General features: G+C 49.9%; 1 protein-coding gene across 2 annotated transcripts in view; it reads right to left on the bottom strand.

The window, feature by feature from the left end:
• LOC139234175 (tropomyosin alpha-1 chain) overlaps positions 1-19,843 on the bottom strand; it is a 40,312-nt gene extending 20,469 nt beyond the window's left edge. The window contains exons 1-5 of one of the 2 annotated variants that reach the window (XM_070865216.1): positions 19,509-19,843; positions 18,452-18,577; positions 7,042-7,175; positions 4,916-5,033; positions 4,220-4,290 (exon numbers count right to left, since the gene is read on the bottom strand). In XM_070865216.1, coding sequence (XP_070721317.1) covers positions 4,220-4,290; positions 4,916-5,033; positions 7,042-7,175; positions 18,452-18,577; positions 19,509-19,622 — 563 coding nt within the window. In that variant the 5' untranslated portion in view covers positions 19,623-19,843. The remainder of the gene's footprint in view (positions 1-4,219; positions 4,291-4,915; positions 5,034-7,041; positions 7,176-18,451; positions 18,578-19,508) is intronic. The other variant, XM_070865215.1, reaches the window with a different exon arrangement.
• Between the last annotated feature and the right edge of the window lie 836 nt (positions 19,844-20,679).

The following is a 20,679-nucleotide window of genomic DNA, read 5'->3' as shown; positions in this document are numbered from 1 at the left end:
AGAGCGCGAGAGGGGGCAGAGAGAGAGAGAGCGCGAGAGGGGGCAGAGAGAGAGAGAGCGCGAGAGGGGGCAGAGAGAGAGAGAGCGCGAGAGGGGGCAGAGAGAGAGAGAGCGCGAGAGGGGGCAGAGAGAGAGAGAGCGCGAGAGGGGGCAGAGAGAGAGAGAGCGCGAGAGGGGGCAGAGAGAGAGAGAGCGCGAGAGGGGGCAGAGAGAGAGAGAGCGCGAGAGGGGGCAGAGAGAGAGAGAGCGCGAGAGGGGGCAGAGAGAGAGAGAGCGCGAGAGGGGGCAGAGAGAGAGAGAGCGCGAGAGGGGGCAGAGAGAGAGAGAGCGCGAGAGGGGGCAGAGAGAGAGAGAGCGCGAGAGGGGGCAGAGAGAGAGAGAGCGCGAGAGGGGGCAGAGAGAGAGAGAGCGCGAGAGGGGGCAGAGAGAGAGAGAGCGCGAGAGGGGGCAGAGAGAGAGAGAGCGCGAGAGGGGGCAGAGAGAGAGAGAGCGCGAGAGGGGGCAGAGAGAGAGAGAGCGCGAGAGGGGGCAGAGAGAGAGAGAGCGCGAGAGGGGGCAGAGAGAGAGAGAGCGCGAGAGGGGGCAGAGAGAGAGAGAGCGCGAGAGGGGGCAGAGAGAGAGAGAGCGCGAGAGGGGGCAGAGAGAGAGAGAGCGCGAGAGGGGGCAGAGAGAGAGAGAGCGCGAGAGGGGGCAGAGAGAGAGAGAGCGCGAGAGGGGGCAGAGAGAGAGAGAGCGCGAGAGGGGGCAGAGAGAGAGAGAGCGCGAGAGGGGGCAGAGAGAGAGAGAGCGCGAGAGGGGGCAGAGAGAGAGAGAGCGCGAGAGGGGGCAGAGAGAGAGAGAGCGCGAGAGGGGGCAGAGAGAGAGAGAGCGCGAGAGGGGGCAGAGAGAGAGAGAGCGCGAGAGGGGGCAGAGAGAGAGAGAGCGCGAGAGGGGGCAGAGAGAGAGAGAGCGCGAGAGGGGGCAGAGAGAGAGAGAGCGCGAGAGGGGGCAGAGAGAGAGAGAGCGCGAGAGGGGGCAGAGAGAGAGAGAGCGCGAGAGGGGGCAGAGAGAGAGAGAGCGCGAGAGGGGGCAGAGAGAGAGAGAGCGCGAGAGGGGGCAGAGAGAGAGAGAGCGCGAGAGGGGGCAGAGAGAGAGAGAGCGCGAGAGGGGGCAGAGAGAGAGAGAGCGCGAGAGGGGGCAGAGAGAGAGAGAGCGCGAGAGGGGGCAGAGAGAGAGAGAGCGCGAGAGGGGGCAGAGAGAGAGAGAGCGCGAGAGGGGGCAGAGAGAGAGAGAGCGCGAGAGGGGGCAGAGAGAGAGAGAGCGCGAGAGGGGGCAGAGAGAGAGAGAGCGCGAGAGGGGGCAGAGAGAGAGAGAGCGCGAGAGGGGGCAGAGAGAGAGAGAGCGCGAGAGGGGGCAGAGAGAGAGAGAGCGCGAGAGGGGGCAGAGAGAGAGAGAGCGCGAGAGGGGGCAGAGAGAGAGAGAGCGCGAGAGGGGGCAGAGAGAGAGAGAGCGCGAGAGGGGGCAGAGAGAGAGAGAGCGCGAGAGGGGGCAGAGAGAGAGAGAGCGCGAGAGGGGGCAGAGAGAGAGAGAGCGCGAGAGGGGGCAGAGAGAGAGAGAGCGCGAGAGGGGGCAGAGAGAGAGAGAGCGCGAGAGGGGGCAGAGAGAGAGAGAGCGCGAGAGGGGGCAGAGAGAGAGAGAGCGCGAGAGGGGGCAGAGAGAGAGAGAGCGCGAGAGGGGGCAGAGAGAGAGAGAGCGCGAGAGGGGGCAGAGAGAGAGAGAGCGCGAGAGGGGGCAGAGAGAGAGAGAGCGCGAGAGGGGGCAGAGAGAGAGAGAGCGCGAGAGGGGGCAGAGAGAGAGAGAGCGCGAGAGGGGGCAGAGAGAGAGAGAGCGCGAGAGGGGGCAGAGAGAGAGAGAGCGCGAGAGGGGGCAGAGAGAGAGAGAGCGCGAGAGGGGGCAGAGAGAGAGAGAGCGCGAGAGGGGGCAGAGAGAGAGAGAGCGCGAGAGGGGGCAGAGAGAGAGAGAGCGCGAGAGGGGGCAGAGAGAGAGAGAGCGCGAGAGGGGGCAGAGAGAGAGAGAGCGCGAGAGGGGGCAGAGAGAGAGAGAGCGCGAGAGGGGGCAGAGAGAGAGAGAGCGCGAGAGGGGGCAGAGAGAGAGAGAGCGCGAGAGGGGGCAGAGAGAGAGAGAGCGCGAGAGGGGGCAGAGAGAGAGAGAGCGCGAGAGGGGGCAGAGAGAGAGAGAGCGCGAGAGGGGGCAGAGAGAGAGAGAGCGCGAGAGGGGGCAGAGAGAGAGAGAGCGCGAGAGGGGGCAGAGAGAGAGAGAGCGCGAGAGGGGGCAGAGAGAGAGAGAGCGCGAGAGGGGGCAGAGAGAGAGAGAGCGCGAGAGGGGGCAGAGAGAGAGAGAGCGCGAGAGGGGGCAGAGAGAGAGAGAGCGCGAGAGGGGGCAGAGAGAGAGAGCGAGAGGGGGCAGAGAGAGAGAGCGCGAGGGGGCAGAGAGAGAGAGAGCGCGAGAGGGGGCAGAGAGAGAGAGCGAGAGGGGGCAGAGAGAGAGAGCGAGAGGGGGCAGAGAGAGAGAGCGAGAGGGGGCAGAGAGAGAGAGCGAGAGGGGGCAGAGAGAGAGAGCGAGAGGGGGCAGAGAGAGAGAGCGAGAGGGGGCAGAGAGAGAGAGCGAGAGGGGGCAGAGAGAGAGAGAGCGAGAGGGGGCAGAGAGAGAGAGAGCGAGAGGGGGCAGAGAGAGAGAGAGCGAGAGGGGGCAGAGAGAGAGAGAGCGAGAGGGGGCAGAGAGAGAGAGAGAGAGAGAGAGCGCAAGAGGGGGCAGAGAGAGAGAGAGCGAGAGGGGGCAGAGAGAGAGAGAGCGAGAGGGGGCAGAGAGAGAGAGAGAGAGAGAGAGCGCAAGAGGGGGCAGAGAGAGAGAGAGAGAGAGAGAGAGAGAGAGAGAGAGAAAGGGTCAGCGAGAGAGAGCGAGAGAGAGAGAGAGAGAGAGAGAGAGAGAGAGAGAGAGAGAGAGAGAGAGAGAGGGGCAGCGAGAGATAGAGAGAGGGGCAGCGAGAGAGAGAGAGGGGCAGCGAGAGAGAGAGAAAAAAAAAGGAGAGAGATCACGTAAGCAGGGACGAGAATGGGGGAGCGGGGCAGAGAGCGAGCACATGGCAGCGAGAGAATGGGGCCGAGTGTGCACGAGTGAGAATGAAGGAGAAAGAGTGATAGAAAGCATGAGAGCAAGAGTGAGTTAAAGAGAGAAAGCAAGAGAAAGAAAAAAGGAGATTTAACGAAATAGCTCTTTATTTATAAGAGCACAAAAGGTAGCCTTAAAGCAGCTGACTCCTTCACAATCTAATCCATTTTAAGCGAGCCATATCGCTATGCACTTCTCACCTATAAAATAGGTGATAAATGCAAGAATTCCTTACCCAAGGAAAACGAGTTTGTAAATTTTCTTTAACAGAGGGGAGTGAAAAATCAACTGCTTTTAGGCCACTGCTGAAGGACATAAATGAGGACTGAAATCACAACACCAAGAGATTGCAGAACAGGCAGCAGAGAGGGGAGCCAGCGAGACCTTCCTAAACACCAAGGCAGTACTCATTCGGCACACAGTGAGCCCACAAGTGTTGAGAGAGCGCGCGGCAGCACATTGTGGTGGAGCCAGGCCAGAGAGTGCATTAATTCCAGTACCTTGCCTTCTGCTGCCACTAAAGATTTCAAGGTTTGGTCCATTATTCTAACCTCCTCTTCCCCTCGGCGGGCCCGACTAACAGATCGCCAGAAATGCACATGGCCACAAAACAGTGTGCAGTGAAAGCATGCAGTGAAGAAGAGACAACACGTTAAAAAACCCCCAAAGGGGATACAGCCAAGACATTTCATATCTGGATGAGTTTCATCGCTGCCTTAATTCTTTGAGTACCGGGCTGGGATCGCACTGTGGAATGAGATTACGTTCCCTCATAATTGATCATTTTATCTGTTTTGTCTTATAACACTGCTGTGAAGCGCCTTGGGATGTTTTACTATGTTAAAGGCGCTATATAAATAAAAGTTGCTATTATTTTCGTATCCACGTTCAGGTCAGACATTACGAAATGATGAGAGGAATTTTATATATATATTTTTAAAGATTTGCCATCATCGTACTCAAAGACTTAATATTTTAAGTTGCATTTCACGTTAAGCATGTTTTAATGGTTGGTCTTTGAAAGCACTTTTTAGTTTCACAGACAGTGCACAGCAGTGGGAAGAATACGTACGATTCACTGAGTTCTGCTCGCTCCTCAGTCCGCTCCAGGTCGCTCTCAATGATAACCAGTTTACGTGCAACCTGAAGACATAAAATAAGAGTTATTCAGAGATCTTGCTGGCGACAGCACAGCTTCAGCCAGCCATCATGGGACATTGCGGGGTGGACCTCCCTCCATGGGCGCCGGGATGCACGAGCTTGGGGGAAGAAACAAAAGCTCAAACGTAAATTCAGGCACAATCTACTCATGATTGTCCATAGAATCAAGGAATTCAAAGGAAGTGGAGTTGAGGCCAAGATCAGAGCAGCCATGATCTTATTAAGGCAGAGCAGGCTCGAGGGGCCAAATGGCCGGCTCCTGCTCCTATTTATGTTCTTATGTACTGATACAGTACAAGAGGAGGCTGTTCCGCCCATAGTGCCCATGACTGTTCTTTGAGAGACCTTTGTTGAGTAAGGGCAGCAAGGAATGTGGAGCAAAGATGGGTAGACGGAGTTGAGGTACAGATCAGCCATGATTTAACTGAATGACTGAACAGCCACGAGGGGCTGAATGGCCCACTCAATGAATAACATTAAACATTTTAAGACAGCTGTATACAGAATTGGACAAGTTCTCAATTTCCTTCATTTTAACATCAGGACTACGAAGCTATCGCCCTGGCTTCATCCTCCACACAAGACTCGGGTCACACAAACAACTCACCTCTTCATACTTGCGGTCAGCCTCCTCTGCAATGTGCTTGGCCTCCTTGAGCTGGATCTCCTGCAGTTCCATCTTCTCCTCATCCTTCAGGGCCCTGTTCTCAATAACCTTCATACCTCTAGGAGAAAGGAAAGCCAAGAATATGGAGATGAGCATCACGCCACAGAAATCAACAATGCCCATCATTATAGGAGGCAGAGTCTTAGGGGAAGGGAGGGAGGGAGGTCATGACCCCGAATTGTTTTGAGGTTGGCCAACACAGGTTTGGAGGACAGCCTCCATTTCACTCCCAGGAACCTCATCGCCCATCTTCAGTCTCCGGTGTCATCTGTGGCTCAGTGGGCAGCACACTCACCTCCGACTCAGAAGGTTGTGGGTTCAAGTCCCACTCCAGGGACTTGAGCACATAAATCTAGGCTGATCCTCAGCACTGCAATGGGAGTGAGTGCTGCACTGTCGGAGGTGCAGTCTTTTGGATGAGATGTTAAACCGAGGTTCTGTCGGCTCTCTCAGGTGGACGTAATAGATCCCATGGCATTATTTTGAAGAAGAGCAGGGGAGTTCTCTCCGGTGTCCTATATTTATCCCTCAATCAACATAAAGACATTATCTGGTCATTATCACATTGCTGTTTGTGGGAGCTTGCTGTGCACAAGTTGGCTGCCGCATTTCCTACATGACATCAGTGACTACACTTCAAAAGTAGTTAATTGGCTGTAAAGCGCTTTGAGGTGTCCGGTGGTCGTGAAAGGCGCTATAAAAATGCAAGTCTTTCTTTCCAGGTTTGGCCGGCATGTCCCGTGCGGTTCCTGTCTTGCCCTTTGAACCAGGTGTGTCAGTGTTCCCCACCTCGGTCCCCGTCACCAGTCGGTCAAACCTAGCCCCGCCACTGTTGTTATCGAAGATTTCCAGCTTCAGATTCTTTCCCCTCCCCCAATGATGATACATTAAAAAAAAAAGGGAAGAAAAGTCCCAACGGTAGTATTTGTTGTTCAAACCATTTCCCCTTTTTACAGAAAAAAAGATCAAATTGAAAAGTTTTCTTGCTGAGTCAGAGACCAAGGTGGAGACCCTGTCCATGCTGGACCATGCCAAAAATGCCAATTATGGGGGACAGCTCCCTAAAGTGGGGTCTGGAGCAACACTTCAACTTGTTCAGAGTGCCTCTAAAGGGCCAACACGGAGTGGCGTTAACCCCAGGGATGTCAGACAAGGTCAGCGGCAGACATGGTGGAGCTGAAACAAGATTCCTCATTGTCCATCTTCACTTCAGCATAATTCTAGAGGATTGGGAATAAAATCAACTCTTTGGTTTTAAAACGACTCCAGAACCAGTCGCTGCAACTTTTTGCAACACAATTTAAGAGTTGGGAGGGGGAAGAGTGAATACAAGAACACTTCCAATGATTTAGTCTAACAATAAGTATTGCTTTAAGTCAAGTTCCATTTCTCAGCTTTTAAATTTTTAATGTGCACAAACATACAGGTTCAGGGGAATAAAACTACAAACCATCCCCCAACCAACTCCCTCAGTTATCTCCCCCTAGGCCCCAAGCTCTGGAACTCCCTGCCTAAACCTCTTTCCTCCTTCAAGACGCTCCTTAAAACCTCTCTCTTTGACCAAGCTTCTGGACACCTGCCCTAATTTCTCCTTATGTGGCTCGGTGTCAAATTGTTTGTCTCCTAACACTCGTGTGAAGCACCTTTGGGACGTTTCACTACATTTAAGGCGCTATATAAATACAGTCACTGAGTATAATTAAGACAGAGATCGATAGATATTTGGATATTAAAGGAATCAAGGGATATGGGGATCAGGCGGGAAAGTGGAGTTGAGGTAGATCAGCCATGATCTCATTGAAAGGCGGAGCAGGCTTGAGGGGCCGAATGGCCGACTCCTTCGTCATGTCTTAATGGCAATAAAACAAATTTTTCAGGTCACAGTTGATCCTCACCTTAAGAGTTTTGAAAAAAGACATACAAGATATTCACAGTTAATTGTTATACATTCAACTTTAAAACAGTGAGAGATTGGTAGACTGTTTTAGTAACCTGTAGCAGTAAAAGAGATAAGACCTTCGTTGGTAAAGGGATCAGGCGATTTATTCGATCAAAGAACTCCTCACCTCTCACTCTCATCAGCTGCCTTCTCTGCCTCCTCCAGTTTCTGCAGGGCAGTGGCCAGACGCTCCTGGGCCCTGTCCAACTCTTCCTCAACCAGCTGGATACGTCTGTTCAGAGAGGCGACATCAGCTTCAGCCTAGGGTGGAGTGTGTGTTTTGGGAGGGGGGGGGCAAAACAAAATGGTCAAAAGCCCAGGACAAACACAAGGTTGCACAACACACTCGATAACAAGAGCCTGCTTGGAAGAGTAAGCGACTGACAGAGCCCACCGATACTGACTGCTGTGTCATTCCTTCCCTTCTATCATTTTTTAAAAATTTATTGGTATCTTCCCATGTATTTAGCTTGGAAACAAGAAAATAAGAGATCATATTTGGCCCAGACCACTACAAGGGAGAAACATTATCCCATTCTTTTCTTTTTATTATCTCCAGTTATTAGAATGGAGTAATTGTTCTACAAACGATATTGGAGTTGTAACTTATTTATCACGGACGCACTTCGCCAGGAACTGAACTATCTGGCACTCCAACACACAGTTGCTCAGATATTATTGAGAGCTGATCGATCTCTGCAACGTTTCCAAAGATCAGTTGCGGTTACACATGCCAAAGTCACCTAGAGTAAAGGGGCCATTGAGAAGATCAAGGGATCCTAGGTCACACCTTCCCTGCTGCATTACTACCACAGATTTACATAAAGTGAAATCCAGACCATAAAGGGCACCAGCAGACCTGTCTCTGCAGGGAAAATTCATGGAAAGCGACTTTCAAATCATTAACTTACAAGATTCACAAGCTAGTTTTCATCTTTGACAAAGAATGTACAGCACAGAAACAGGCCATTCGGCCCATCAGGTCTGTGCCAGTGTTTATGCTCCACACACACACCTCGCCCCACTCTCAGCATATCTTTCTATTCCTTTCTTCCTCATGTATTTATCTATCATCCCCTTCAATGTGTATCTGCTATTCCCCTCAACCACTCCATGCGGTAGCGAGTTCCACATTCTCACACTCTCTGGGTAAAGGAGGTTCTCCTGAATACCCTATTGGATTTATTAGTGACTATCTTATATTTATGTCCCTTAGTTTTGAACTCTCAAAACTCTTATTTTAGTTTACAGAAGAAACTATTACAATTAATTCTCTTGAATTGTGGAATTGGCGATAAACTTTTTCGGTTTGTGGTCAGTGAGCAGGACCAGGGGAGGGGAAGAGCTTAGCCCTCGCCCACACCGGCAGTAATCTGGCTGAAAACAGTAGGTTGAAAAGAGAGAGCAGTGGAATAGTCAAGTCCGGAGGTGACAAAGGCACGGATGAGGGTTTCAGCAGATGAGCTGAGGCAGGGGCGGAGACAGGCAACTGCCCTATTGCATCCTCCACACCCTGCCCCATTTTAATTGATGGGAAAAATTCTACAAGATTATTCCCAGATAAGCAAAGGAAATTCCAGAATATTCATTCACCCTCACAATTCAATGCTGGCCCACCGCCCTCCAGGCAACGTTCCCTTCCCCCACCCTCCCAGCTTCTCCTCCAGCAGCACAACAGTTATACCCTGCAGAGTCTTTCATCTTCAGATATTCCCAAGCCGACCACTTACAATCCTGCTGACAGCACGTACTGACCCAGCCGCCTTCGCTGCCACCCACACCGCAATCAGTTCACCAAGTGAACCTCGGTGAAACTGGAGTTATACTGCAAGCTGCGCAATGAGGCACGTGGGGAAAAGAGCAGCGGCGCAATTGGGCTCACTTCAACACTTCACACCGACTGACCTGGAGACTCTGCCACTTGCTCCCCTGGGTATTTTACCCGCCTCTACTTCTGGGGGCCAGTGGCTGGGTGGGCTAGACCTCCTGGCTCATCACATCAGGGGCCTGGGCGCACACATCCCATCACTTCCCACCGAGCGCGATTCCTGTTCATTCGGCACAGTGCAACATTCCACAGCCGAGCAGCAATAAATGCCTGCCCCATTTCACACTCACTCTCATCACAATTCGAAGCCAGTCTGTGTTTGGGAACACTGATTCCACATGAATTGATTTATATACATGTGCCGTTCCCTTATTCTTCAATCTAAAAATCACAGCACAGAAAGAGGCCATTCGGCCCATCGTGCCGGCTCTTTGAAAGAGCGATCCAATTAGTCCCACTCCCCTGCTCTTTCCCCAGAGCCCTACAAATTCTTCCCCTGGACCTACTGATCCAATTTCCTTTTGAAAGTTACTATTGAATCTGTTTCCAATGCCATTCCAGATCATAAGAAATAGGAGGAGCAGGCCATTCAGCCCCTTGTGCCTGCTCTACCATTCAATGAGATCATGGCTGATCTTCTACCTCAACTCCTTTCCTGCACTGTTCCCATATCCCTTGATTTTGTCCCACCAGATTCATTTGACAGTTATCTTAAAATTGGTGTCCTCTGGTTATGACCTGCCAGTGGAAACAGTTTCTTCCGTTCGATGCCGTTAAAACACTTCAGAATGTTGAACATCTCTTAAATCTCCCCTTAACCTTCTGTGCTCGAAGGAGAACAATCCCAGCTTCTCCAGTCTCTTCACGTAACTGAAGTCCCTCATCCCTGGTGCCATTCTTTTAAAATCTCCTCTGCACCCTCCCTAAAGTGCAGTGCCCAGAACTGGACAAAATCCTCTAGCCGAGGCCCAATTAGTGTTTTAGAAAAGATTTAGCCAAACTTTCTTGTTTTTGTATTCCATGCCTATTTATAAAAGGCCTAGGAACTCTCATGCTTTTTAAATATATCTATATAAAATATATATATATATATATATTTTTAAAAACAGCTCTCTCAACTGGTCTGTCACCTTCAAAGAAAGAAGCGGTCACCAAGGCACAACAGGTAACAAAACTCATTTTAGTTTGGCAAGCTATAGACAATTTAAGATTAATGATTGTACATTAAGAGACCCAAGAAACTAGGGTCCCAGTCACGTAAGAAGGGATTTCACACAGAAGCCATTACAGAAGGTGAATCAGATAAGGTTTGACTCGAGTTTGCGCCACCCTGGATTTTACTTGGATTCTCAAAGTTTTGACATTGAGAAGGGGCTAAAGTTCAGTGCGACTTCCTGCAGTGTTTATGATATTCTAATCGAGACAGTTGCCCAACACCAGCCCTGCTCCTCCACATCACCCATGTGGCAAAGTGTCAGCAAGGGATTTGCTGTCCATATATGGTCACACAGCACACCATTACATCACTGCACCTCTGCAAGAAAACTAAATGTGCACCAGGAATTATCTTTTTAAAAATTACCTTTTTTTAAAAACAAAACACAAATAATGCCCAAGCTGGTTCACAAAAGATTATATCTACAAAACAAAATCCCTACCAGACACTCGAGATTAAAAGAAAATAATAAAATGTTAAAGTGCTGGAGTGCCTCAGCAGGTTCATAAGCATCTGGAGAAAAAAAAAGAGTAAGTAGTTCACCTACAAACAGCAAAAAACCATAAACCCATCTTTTCAGATGCAGAATGGCCTGCTGTCCTCCAGAATTCAGTTTCCCTGCCCCCTTTCCTCATTTTTAGTTTCTTTTCATCATTAGATTGGGTCTTGGCTTCCAAAGGAGGACATTCTACTCGCTTGTGACGCCCCAGATAAGCTTTTGTTCGGATGGTCAGGAGTCCTTAACAAGTTCAGCCCAGAGCTGTTTGCTCACGTCCTGCACTCCTTTGTATTAAACTGGGAGACCAGCTTCAAGTAAACCGTTTGATTAAATCAAACTAGTCCCTCAAACGCACAAGCCACATCAAAAGGGTGGGTGAAAGCATGGAGACTTCCTAGAGCTGATTTATCAGCAGTTTAGCACAAATCTCTCCACCTTCATCTTTCAATCTATGTGTGCGCGCCCAGGTCCGGAATCAAAACCACAACTGAACGTCCTGCAATTAAAAAGATTTAACTTTTGAATGAACTGACTGCAAGAATTAAAACTCTACCATCATGACCACAAATCAGAAAGAGCTTCCTGAATCTAGATACAACATGCAACCCAGAAAAACGAGCTGCAGATTCAAAAATAAAACGAGGATACAAGACACAGTAACGACTTGGGGGAGGGAGGGGGGGGGGGGAAAGAGACATTTTTCAAACGCAGGTTTTGAAAATGTGTATTTCCATAGTCTTAGGAGATAAACATCTTGGTGTTTCTCCTTTAATCTTAAATGGTCTCACTTACCCCTCCCCTTCCCTTCCCTTCCCCCCCCCCCTTGGAAATAAAATAACGCTATTGCTTCCTCTCGGTTATTGAGAAACAGGTAGGTTAGGTGCTTGAAATAGGCCACTTTATGTCCTTGCTCTGGGGCCAATTACTGGTTGCAATTGCCCTCTGAGCCCAGGGTTACATTGTTGCTGGGACTGAGACTCAGGCCCTCAGTCCTCAAGGTTACTGGTTCTCACTTGCTCTCGGCATTGTCGTTCTGTATCCACTTCCCTCTGCAGCCTCTCTGCCTTCTCCTCCGCCACATCTGCCTGGTCCTGCAAGCCCTTAATCTTCCTCCTCACTGCATCCACCGACGTCGCGCTGGCCATGGTTTATCTCCTTTACTTTTTTCCGCCCCTTTTTTCTTAAACTTCTCCTTCCCACCTCCCCTTAACGTGTTTAAATATATATGCAGAAAGCTCAACCTCCAGAGCCCTGCAAAAAAAAATTTGCCCTTTAAAAAAAAATCTCCACTCCCGGCTCCAAATGCACTTAGCACCGGAAGTAACCCACTTTTTAACCCTCTCCCTCCCACAAAGAAAATTAAACACCGCATTAAAATATTTGCAAAGCAAGCGGGCGTCTGCAATTTAAATTATAAGCTATTCGGGCCGTTGCATTTGAAAATGGATTTTGATTTGGGTGCACATTTTTAGCTGGCGATCGCCACACCTTGAAATTAACATTCTGGGAGTTTGCACATTCCGAGGTGCTTTACACCGGAACACGCCTCCTACAGGCTGACAGAGACTGGGATCTCCTCAATGTCCCTGCAATCAACTTGCCAAAGGTCTTCAGTGTTTCAACTATTGCATTTCCTGCAGATCATGTCAGGAAAGGCTGCCAATATTCTGATATACCACTCAGAGTTCTGCTGTATTCAACATTTCATTGCAGATATGCTCAAAGGACAATATTCAACCAACGTGTATTTATATAGCGCCTTCAACCAAGTCACTTCTTGGGAGTATTATGAGATTTAAAAAATTTGACACCGAGCCACATAAGGAGAAGTTAGGACAGATGACCAAAAGCTTGGTCAAAGAGTTTTAAGGAGAGTCTTGAAGGAAGAAAGAGAGGCGGAGAGGTTTAGGCAGGGAGTTCCAGAGCTTGGGGCCCAGGCAGCTGAAGGCACGGCCACCAATGGTTGAGCAATTATAATCAGCAATGCTTAAGAGGGCAGAATTTGAGGAGCGCAGACATCTCGGGGGGCGGTTTGTGGGGCTGGAGGAGATTACTGAGATAGGGAGGGGCAAGGCCATGTGGGGATTTGTAAACAAGGATGAGAATTTTGAAGTCGAGGCTTAACCGGGAGCCAATGTAGGTCAGCGAGCACAGGGGTGATGGGTGAACGAGACTTGGTGAGAGTCAGGACACGGGCTGCCGAGTTTTGGATGACCTCTGGTTTATGTAGGGTAGAATATGGGAGGCCAGCCAGGAGTGCATTGGAATAGTCAAGTCTAGAGGTAACAAGGCATGGATGAGAGTTTCAGCAGCAGATGAGCTGGGGCAAGGGGTGGAGACGGGCGATGTTACAAAGGTGAAAATAGGCGGTGTTAGTTATGCAGCAGATAATGTGGTCAAAAGCTCATTTCAGGGTCAAATATGACACCAAGGTTGCAAACAGTCTGGTTCAGCCTCAGACAGAAGGTGGAAAGAGGGATGGAGTCAGTGGCTAGGGAACGCAATTTGTGGTGGGGACCGAAAACAAGGGCTTCGGTCTTCCCAATATTTAATTTATTAAATGAGAAAAACATAAGAAATAGGAACAGAAGTAGGCCATACGTCCCCTCGAGCCTGCTCCGCCATTCAATAAGATCATGGCTGATCCGATCATGGACTCAGCTCCACCTCCCTGCCCGCTCCCCATAACCCCGTATCCCCTCATCGTTTAAGAAACTGTCTATTTCTGTCTTAAATTTATTCAATGTCCCAGCTTCCACAGCTCTCTGAGGCAGCGAATTCCGCAGATTTACAACCCTCTGAGAGAAGAAATTTCTCCTCATCTCTGTTTTAAATGGGCGGCCCCTTATTCTAAGATCATGCCCTCTAGTTCTAGTCTCCCCCATCAGTGGAAACATCCTCTCTGCATCCATTTTGTCAAGCCCCCTCATAATCTTATACGTTTTGATAAGATCACCTCTCATTCTTCTGAATTCCAATGACTAGAGGTCCAACCCCCTCATAAGTCAACCCCCTCATCCCCGGAATCAACCTAGTGAACCTTCTCTGAACTGCCTCCAAAGCAAGTATATCCTTTCTTAAATATGGAAACCAACAAAGCACGCAGTATTCCAGGTGTGGCCTCACCAATACCTTATATAGCTGTAGCAAGACGTCCCTGCTTTTATACTCCATCCCCTTTGCAATAAAGGCCAAGATACCATTGGCCTTCCTGATCACTTGCTGTATCTGCATACTATCCTTTTGTGTTTCATGCACAAGTACCCCCAGGTCCCGCTGTACTGCGGCACTTTGCAATCTTTCTCCATTTCTGTCAAAGTGCATGATCTCACACTTTCCGACATTATACTCCATCTGCCAAATTTTTGCCCACTCACTGAGCCTGTCTATGTCCTTTTGCAGATTTTTTGTGTCCTCCTCACACATTGCTTTTCCTCCCATCTTTGTATCGTCAGCAAGTCATTAATATAGATTGTAAATAGTTGGGGTCCCAGCACTGATCACTGCGGCACCCCACTAGTTACTGATCGCCAACCAGAGAATGAACCATTTATCCCGACTCTCTGTTTTCTGTTAGTTAGCCAATCCTCTATCCATGCTAATATATTACCCCCAACCCATGAACTTTTATCTTGTGCAATAACCTTTTATGTGGCACCTTGTCAAATGCCTTCTGGAAGTCCAAATACACCACACCCACTGGTTCCCCTTTATCCACCCTGTCCGTTACATCCTCAAAGAGCTCCAGCAAATTTGTCAAACATGACTTCCCCTTCATAAATCCATGCTGACTCTGCCTGACCAAATTTTGCTTTTCCAAATGTCCTGCTACTGCTTCTTTAATAATGGACTCCAACATTTTCCAAACCACAGATGTTAGGCTAACTGGTCTATAATTTCCTGCTTTTTGTCTGTCTCCTTTTTTAAATAGGGGTGTTATATTTGCAGTTTTCCAATCTGCTGGGTCCTCCCCAGAATCCAGGAAATTTTGGTAAATTACAAGCAATGCATCCACAATCCCTGCCACTACTTCTTTTAAGACCCTAGGATGAAAGCCATCAGGTCCAGAGGCTTTATCTGCCTTTAGTCCCATTATCTTATTGAGTGATTGTGATTGTGTTAAGTTCCTCCCTCCCATAGCCCCTTGTCCACTGTCGGAAAAAGCAAGGAAAGGATTTGCATTTGACTTCAGGACATCCCAAAGCGCTTTACAGCCAATGAGGTACTTTTTGGAGTGTAGACACTGTTGTAATGTGGGAAACGTGACCCATTTGCGCACAGCAAGCTCCCACAAACAGCAATGTGATAATGACCAGATAAACTGTTTTTGTTTTTATGGCGTTTCTTGAGGGATAAATGTTGTCCTTGTTTATAAGGGATCATTTTACAAACTCCCCCCCGCCCCCCCCCCCCTCCACCCTGGGTAAACTCTGACCAAATCACACTTGGGGAGCCTGGGTCCCCAGGAGGGCCTGTGGGGAATGGAGGTAGGGGGTATACCCATGATTTGCTATCACCCCTTATTTATAAACATCATTGAATAAACTATTTAATAAAGATGGTGTACAGGTTAGGAAGTTGTCCTAGAGATGAATCTAGTCCGGACTGGTGGGGTGAATGATTCCTCTCTTTAGATTGTAAGGAATCCTGTACTGTGTTTGAACAATCTCCGTCCACTCCATTCTCACTGTTCAGCTTCACAAAACTGCCCAGGATGCAGCACAAATTGACACTGGATTGATACTCTCACTCAGATGGGCTACTGTGGGAAATAAATGCAGCAGGATGCCAGCCTTTGCTCAGGGTAGCACCCATAAACACAAAATCTAGGCCGACATTCCAATGCAGTGCTGAGGGAGTGCTGCACTGCCGGAGGTGCTGTCTTTCAGAAAAGACGTTAAACAGAAGTCCCGTCTGCTCTCAGGTGGATGTAAAAGATCCCATGGCACTATTTTGAAGACGAGCAGGGGAGTTATTCCCAGTGTCCTGGGCCAATATTTATTCCTCAATCAACATCCCTAAAACAGATAATCAGGTCATTATCACATTGCTGTTTGTGGGAGCTTGCTGTGCACAGATTGAGTGCTGTGTTTCCCACATTACAATAGTGACTACACTCCAAAAGTATTTCATTGGCTGTAAAGCGCTTTGGGCCATTCTGAGGTTGTGACAGGCGCTATAGAAACGCAAGTCTTTTAGACTAGAAAAATGACCCTCCCTCGGGCCTGTGCCCATGGGTGCTGAGAGCTGACACTAAGTGCCCACAGTGGGGGTAAATGTTCCATCCCTAGCACTGATATCTGGCACCGTGACAGACACACACGTTCATGAAAATCTGCATGCATTGATTGTACAGTGCAGGGCTATAGCTGTTCTCTGTGTCCCGCAAACTAGAGAAAAGGCTATTCAGTCAGGATTGTCACTGCTGAGTTCCCTTGTTCCACTTTCCCCTTTCTGAAAAGTGCATGCACTGAAGTTGGTTATGGATAAGACTGGAATCAGCTGTGACACTTTCTAACCACTGTTACATAGTCCCCAATACTAGTTGCCCAAGAAACTGTGGCCGCTTGCATCAGACCCCCATGGAATGATGCCCAGTTATTGCTCCCCACCTTCAGGAGAGGTGGAGACAACCGGGGGCAACCGCCCGGGAGCCCCAGGGGTCAGACTGTGCTCTCTCTGCACCAGGGGCCCCAGAAGTTGGACTGTGCTCTCTCTGCCCCAGGGGTCCCAGGGGTCAGACTGTGCTCTCTCTGCCCCAGGGGTCAAACTATGCTCTCTCTGCCCCAGGGGTCAGATTGTGCTCTCTCTGTCCCAGCCCAGGGGTCAGACTGTGCTCTCTCTGGCCCAGGGGTCAGACTGTGCTCTCTCTGCCCCAGGGGCCCCAGGGGTCAGACTGTGCTCTCTCTGCCCCAGGGGTCAGACTGTGCTCTCTCTGCCCCAGGGGTCAGACTGTGCTCTCTCTCTGTCCCAGCCTAGGGGTCAGACTGTGCTCTCTCTGCCCCAGGGGTCAGACTGTGCTCTCTCTTTCCCAGGGGTCAGACTGTGCTCTCTCTGCCCCAGGGGTCAGATTGTGCTCTCTCTGCCCTAGGGGCCCCAGGGGTCAGACTGTGCTCTCTCTGCCTCAGCCCAGGGGTCAGACTGTGCTCTCTCTGCCCCAGGAGCTCCAGGAGTCAGAATGTGCTCTCTCTGCCCCAGGAGTCAGAATGTGCTCTCTCTGTCTGGGAGCCCCAGGGAGTCTGAATTCTCCTATTAATATGGGAGCTAATCCTCACCTCGAAACATCCCCCAGCTCCCTGATGACTAGCTGAGCCTTGCAGATGCGGAAGGCCCTAGGGTTGGTCCGTGGCCTCTGTGAGCCAATCTGAGATGAGGTGGCAGTCCATATTGATAGTACCTCTGGATTGGGGGGGGGGGGGGGGTGAAATCAGACTGTGTTCTAATTCCTGATTGGTATCAAGCGACCTCTCCCGCACTCCCCTCCCATCCTGGAACTATGCACATAGCCGATACTACCCGAGGGAAGGATGGGCTCTTGGCACCAGGCTCCCATGGTGGAATAGCCCAGTAATACCCACTGTCAAGATTCAGACATGAATAATGGCCACTGGGCTGCAGTGTGGGGAGGATGACTGGGGCCCACTGAGTCTCACCCCAGCAAAGAGTCAAATCCTTCACCAGAGGTGCCTAAATTGTCAGTGAAGGATTTCTTAGTTTGATAACTTTTTCATTGAAGAACAATCATTGTCCAGAAACTCTCAGCATCTGACTATCTATCATCCATTGATATTTGCAATAAATGTATTCTCATCCCATTCTAGAAAATGTTCCCCTATCCCACACAATCTGCGCGTAGTTTCAACATGCTGGGCAGTCCTTGGGAAGAGTAGCACAAAGTTCCCCGTGTGGTCTGAATTTCAAAAATTTGGAAATGTTTTTGAAACATTAAAATAAAAGATTTTCCTGCGTGACAATTTCTCCCAATAATAATGATTTGTGTGTGTGTGTGTGGAAATGCAATGCAATCTGTGCAGCGTTACCAGCTCCCAGGCCCTGAAAAGAATCTGAAAACTCTTGGAAGGCTCTGGGTGATTTGAAGTGGGATTCGGGGCGACCACTCGGCACACTCTCAGAGCCTGGAGTCTTGCTGTACATTCAGGACAGCTGAGTGACTCCCCGTTCAACCAGCGGAAATAGCCGAGACACAATGGAGTGTAAAAATCAGTGAGGAAATCAGAGCGGGCTTCAGACGTGGCACTTGTTGGAAGAGCTGGGAGTGAAGGGCATTGCTGGACTGGGTTGGAAATGCTGCTGCTGCTATCCAGTCTGGGAACGCTGATTCTGTGTTCTCCAGAATGCCAGAGATATAAGTACTATTCGGAATAGTCCGCATACTTTTCCTTTTAAGGAATAAGTAGCATCAACTCGCATTACAAATAGATGGGAGGGGGGGGGGGGTGAATGGGGTCTTGCCGTCACCGTCTATTGGATCAGCTGTAATAGGCTGCAACTCTCCATATGGGGCGTTTGGTGGCATTAACCTCCCAGTCATTTTTATAACTGCTCTTTTGCATACTATGTGGAGGAGGGCTGAGTGACGAGCGGGGCTCCCTGTGTGCCAAAACATGCTCAGCACCCCCGTCCGACAAGCGCACAACCGATTCTCACCTCTGGATGGGGTAGGTCCCAAGACACATATAGCACAATGCCCATATAAAGCACTGCGCTATATATACACACACATACACACACCCGGGGGAGTCTGCACATACCTTTACAACCCTGTCTTAAACCCCCTGGGGTTATTTTTAGGGACAATATTGGGGGTTCTGTAAACGTACTGTGAATAATGGAATTTTTCGATATCAAACAAGAAGGAATGACACAGGAATGAGTAGCTGCTAGTTTGTCAAGGCATGTGAGGAAGTCAAGCTAGGCGGAAAGTGGCAATGGTGCACAGTCCCCCCCCCCCGCCCATAGAGTGCAATACTCACGTCGGTGGCTTTCTTCTCGGCCAGCTCCAGCTTCTCCTGAGCATCTTTCAGAGCCTCGGAGTATTTGTCCAACTCATCCTCAGTTCCCTTCAGCTTCTTTTGCAGAGCCACCAGCTCATCCTCCAGCTATAGTTCGTGTGTGCCGAGGTTTTTTTTGTTTAAAGAGAGCAGCAAGGTTTTCAGGCGATGGCAGAGTGGAGAGAGGGAGAGAGGAGAGGAGAGAGGCGGCGTGGCGTGTGCCAGAGGGAGAGAGGGAGAGAAGGAGAGGGAGAGAGAGAGAGAGAGAAAAGCAGAAAGTGGTTAAGAGGTTCCTTCACCCGCACAAATACCTTAGCAGCATTCTCCTCCGCCGCCAGCTGCCGTTCTTCTGCCTTGTTGAAATCTTCCAAAAATTTATCCCTCTCATCCTCCACCGCTCGCAGTTTCTTTTCCAGTTGTAAGGCATCATCTTCAAACTACATGCACACACACACACAATTCATTGATGCAGACATTGTAAGGTGTAAAACAGGGTTTGAAGCTCAGCGCAGTGTTCAAGTTGTACCCTCTGAATTCACAGAGACGTTTTAACATTGCTGTAATTCCGGAGAGAATTGAACAGCGGGGCAGTGCTCTCAATATCTGCAAGTTATTAACTTTATATCAACTAAAATTGTGTAGGGGAATTACACACACAGGCATTGCTCCCAATATCGACAAATCAGTAACTTTTAAAACGAACATTGCTTCAGTTCTGTAGGGGAATTAAACACGGGCACTGCTCTCAATAGCGACAAATGAGTAACTTTTAAAACGAACTTTGCTTCAGTTCTGTAGGGGGAATTACACACAAGCAGTGCACATTCGCAAATATAGACACACTCGAAACTTTTGTAAAACTAACATTTTTAATTATTTACAAGTTAATGTTTGCTCATTTGAAGTGGGATATTCAGGACTTAGTTGCATTAACATCTGGAGACGGGCGGTGAGCAGCCCCGGTCAGTATAGTTTGCACTAAGGGGAGAGAGTTTGGATTCGATCCCTCCAGCCACCCACCCCACAGAAAGCCTCCAACCTGTTTGCTCCTGTCCTCCGCCGCTTTCTTGTCCGCCTCGGCTTGTTCTGCACGGTCCAAGGCATTCTCCTTGTCCAGCTTTAGCATCTGCATCTTCTTCTTGATGGCGTCCATGGCTGCTGCTGGGGTGGGGGCTTTGTGTGTGGTTTAAAAGAGAAAGGGGCTAGCTAAAAAGCTCAGAATTGAAAATAAAGAGGAGAGGGGGAATGCAGAAAGGCTGAGAGAGGAGGGAGAGAGAGAGAGAGAGAGACGGTGCTGATTCGAGGACCTGAGCTTGAAGTGCACCAGTTCCTGTCCTGGCCTCAGAAATATGTCCTTCGCAGGGGGCAGATTGAATTCCTCAAGACACTTAATACTTTTTTGGAAGCATAGGCGGCGTGTCCCTACCCTATGGACAATCTTCTCCCTGCATCAGCGCGTTGATTCGTTGCTCGGGGACATTTGACCACAACCAGCACCGTATATGGGGAGCTGCCTGCGGTCTCTCTCTCGCTCTCTGCCCGTCAGCACATTTCCACCTCTTCAAACACCAGCCATCTAAAAACCAAAAGAGGACCTCCCCTACCACCGCCCCCCCCACCCCCGCCTCGCCGGCCAGGGGCTCCACTCAACCAGGAAGGGAAAAAGGGCATGATCGGGGCTGGGATGCCCAGCACAACCATGCCCAGCTCTCCTGCCCCCGTCCCCCTCCCTCTACAGCCCTGTTACTTTTCCTGCCCCCCCCCCCCCTATCTCACACTGTGTTTCTACTCACATCCCTCCCCCCCCCCCCCGCCCAAAAGAAACATTCCAGCCCCCCTCCCCTCACAGCCCAGGGGACTGCAGTCAGTCAGTGGAATACAAGGCTCTGACATTACCCCCCCTCACCATCCCACTCAAAGAAAGCAAAGATTTACCCCCCTCTCCCATCATTTCGAACTCCAGCCCTGACTGTGCCCTCTCTCCCCGGGGTACAGACTGTGCCCTCTCTCCCTGGGGGTACAGACTGTGCCCTCTCTCCCGGGGTACAGACTGCCCTCTCTCCCCGGGGTACAGACTGTACCCTCTCTCCCCAGGGTACAGACTGTGCCCTCTCTCCCGGGGTACAGACTGTGCCCTCTCTCCCCCTGGGGGTACAGACTTCCCTCTCTCCCCAGGGTACAGACTGTGCCCACGCTCCCCGGGTACAGAC

Source organism: Pristiophorus japonicus, chromosome 21 (assembly GCF_044704955.1).
Source record: "Pristiophorus japonicus isolate sPriJap1 chromosome 21, sPriJap1.hap1, whole genome shotgun sequence".
NCBI lineage: Eukaryota > Metazoa > Chordata > Chondrichthyes > Pristiophoridae > Pristiophorus > Pristiophorus japonicus.
This window is presented reverse-complemented; position numbering and strand designations above follow the sequence as displayed.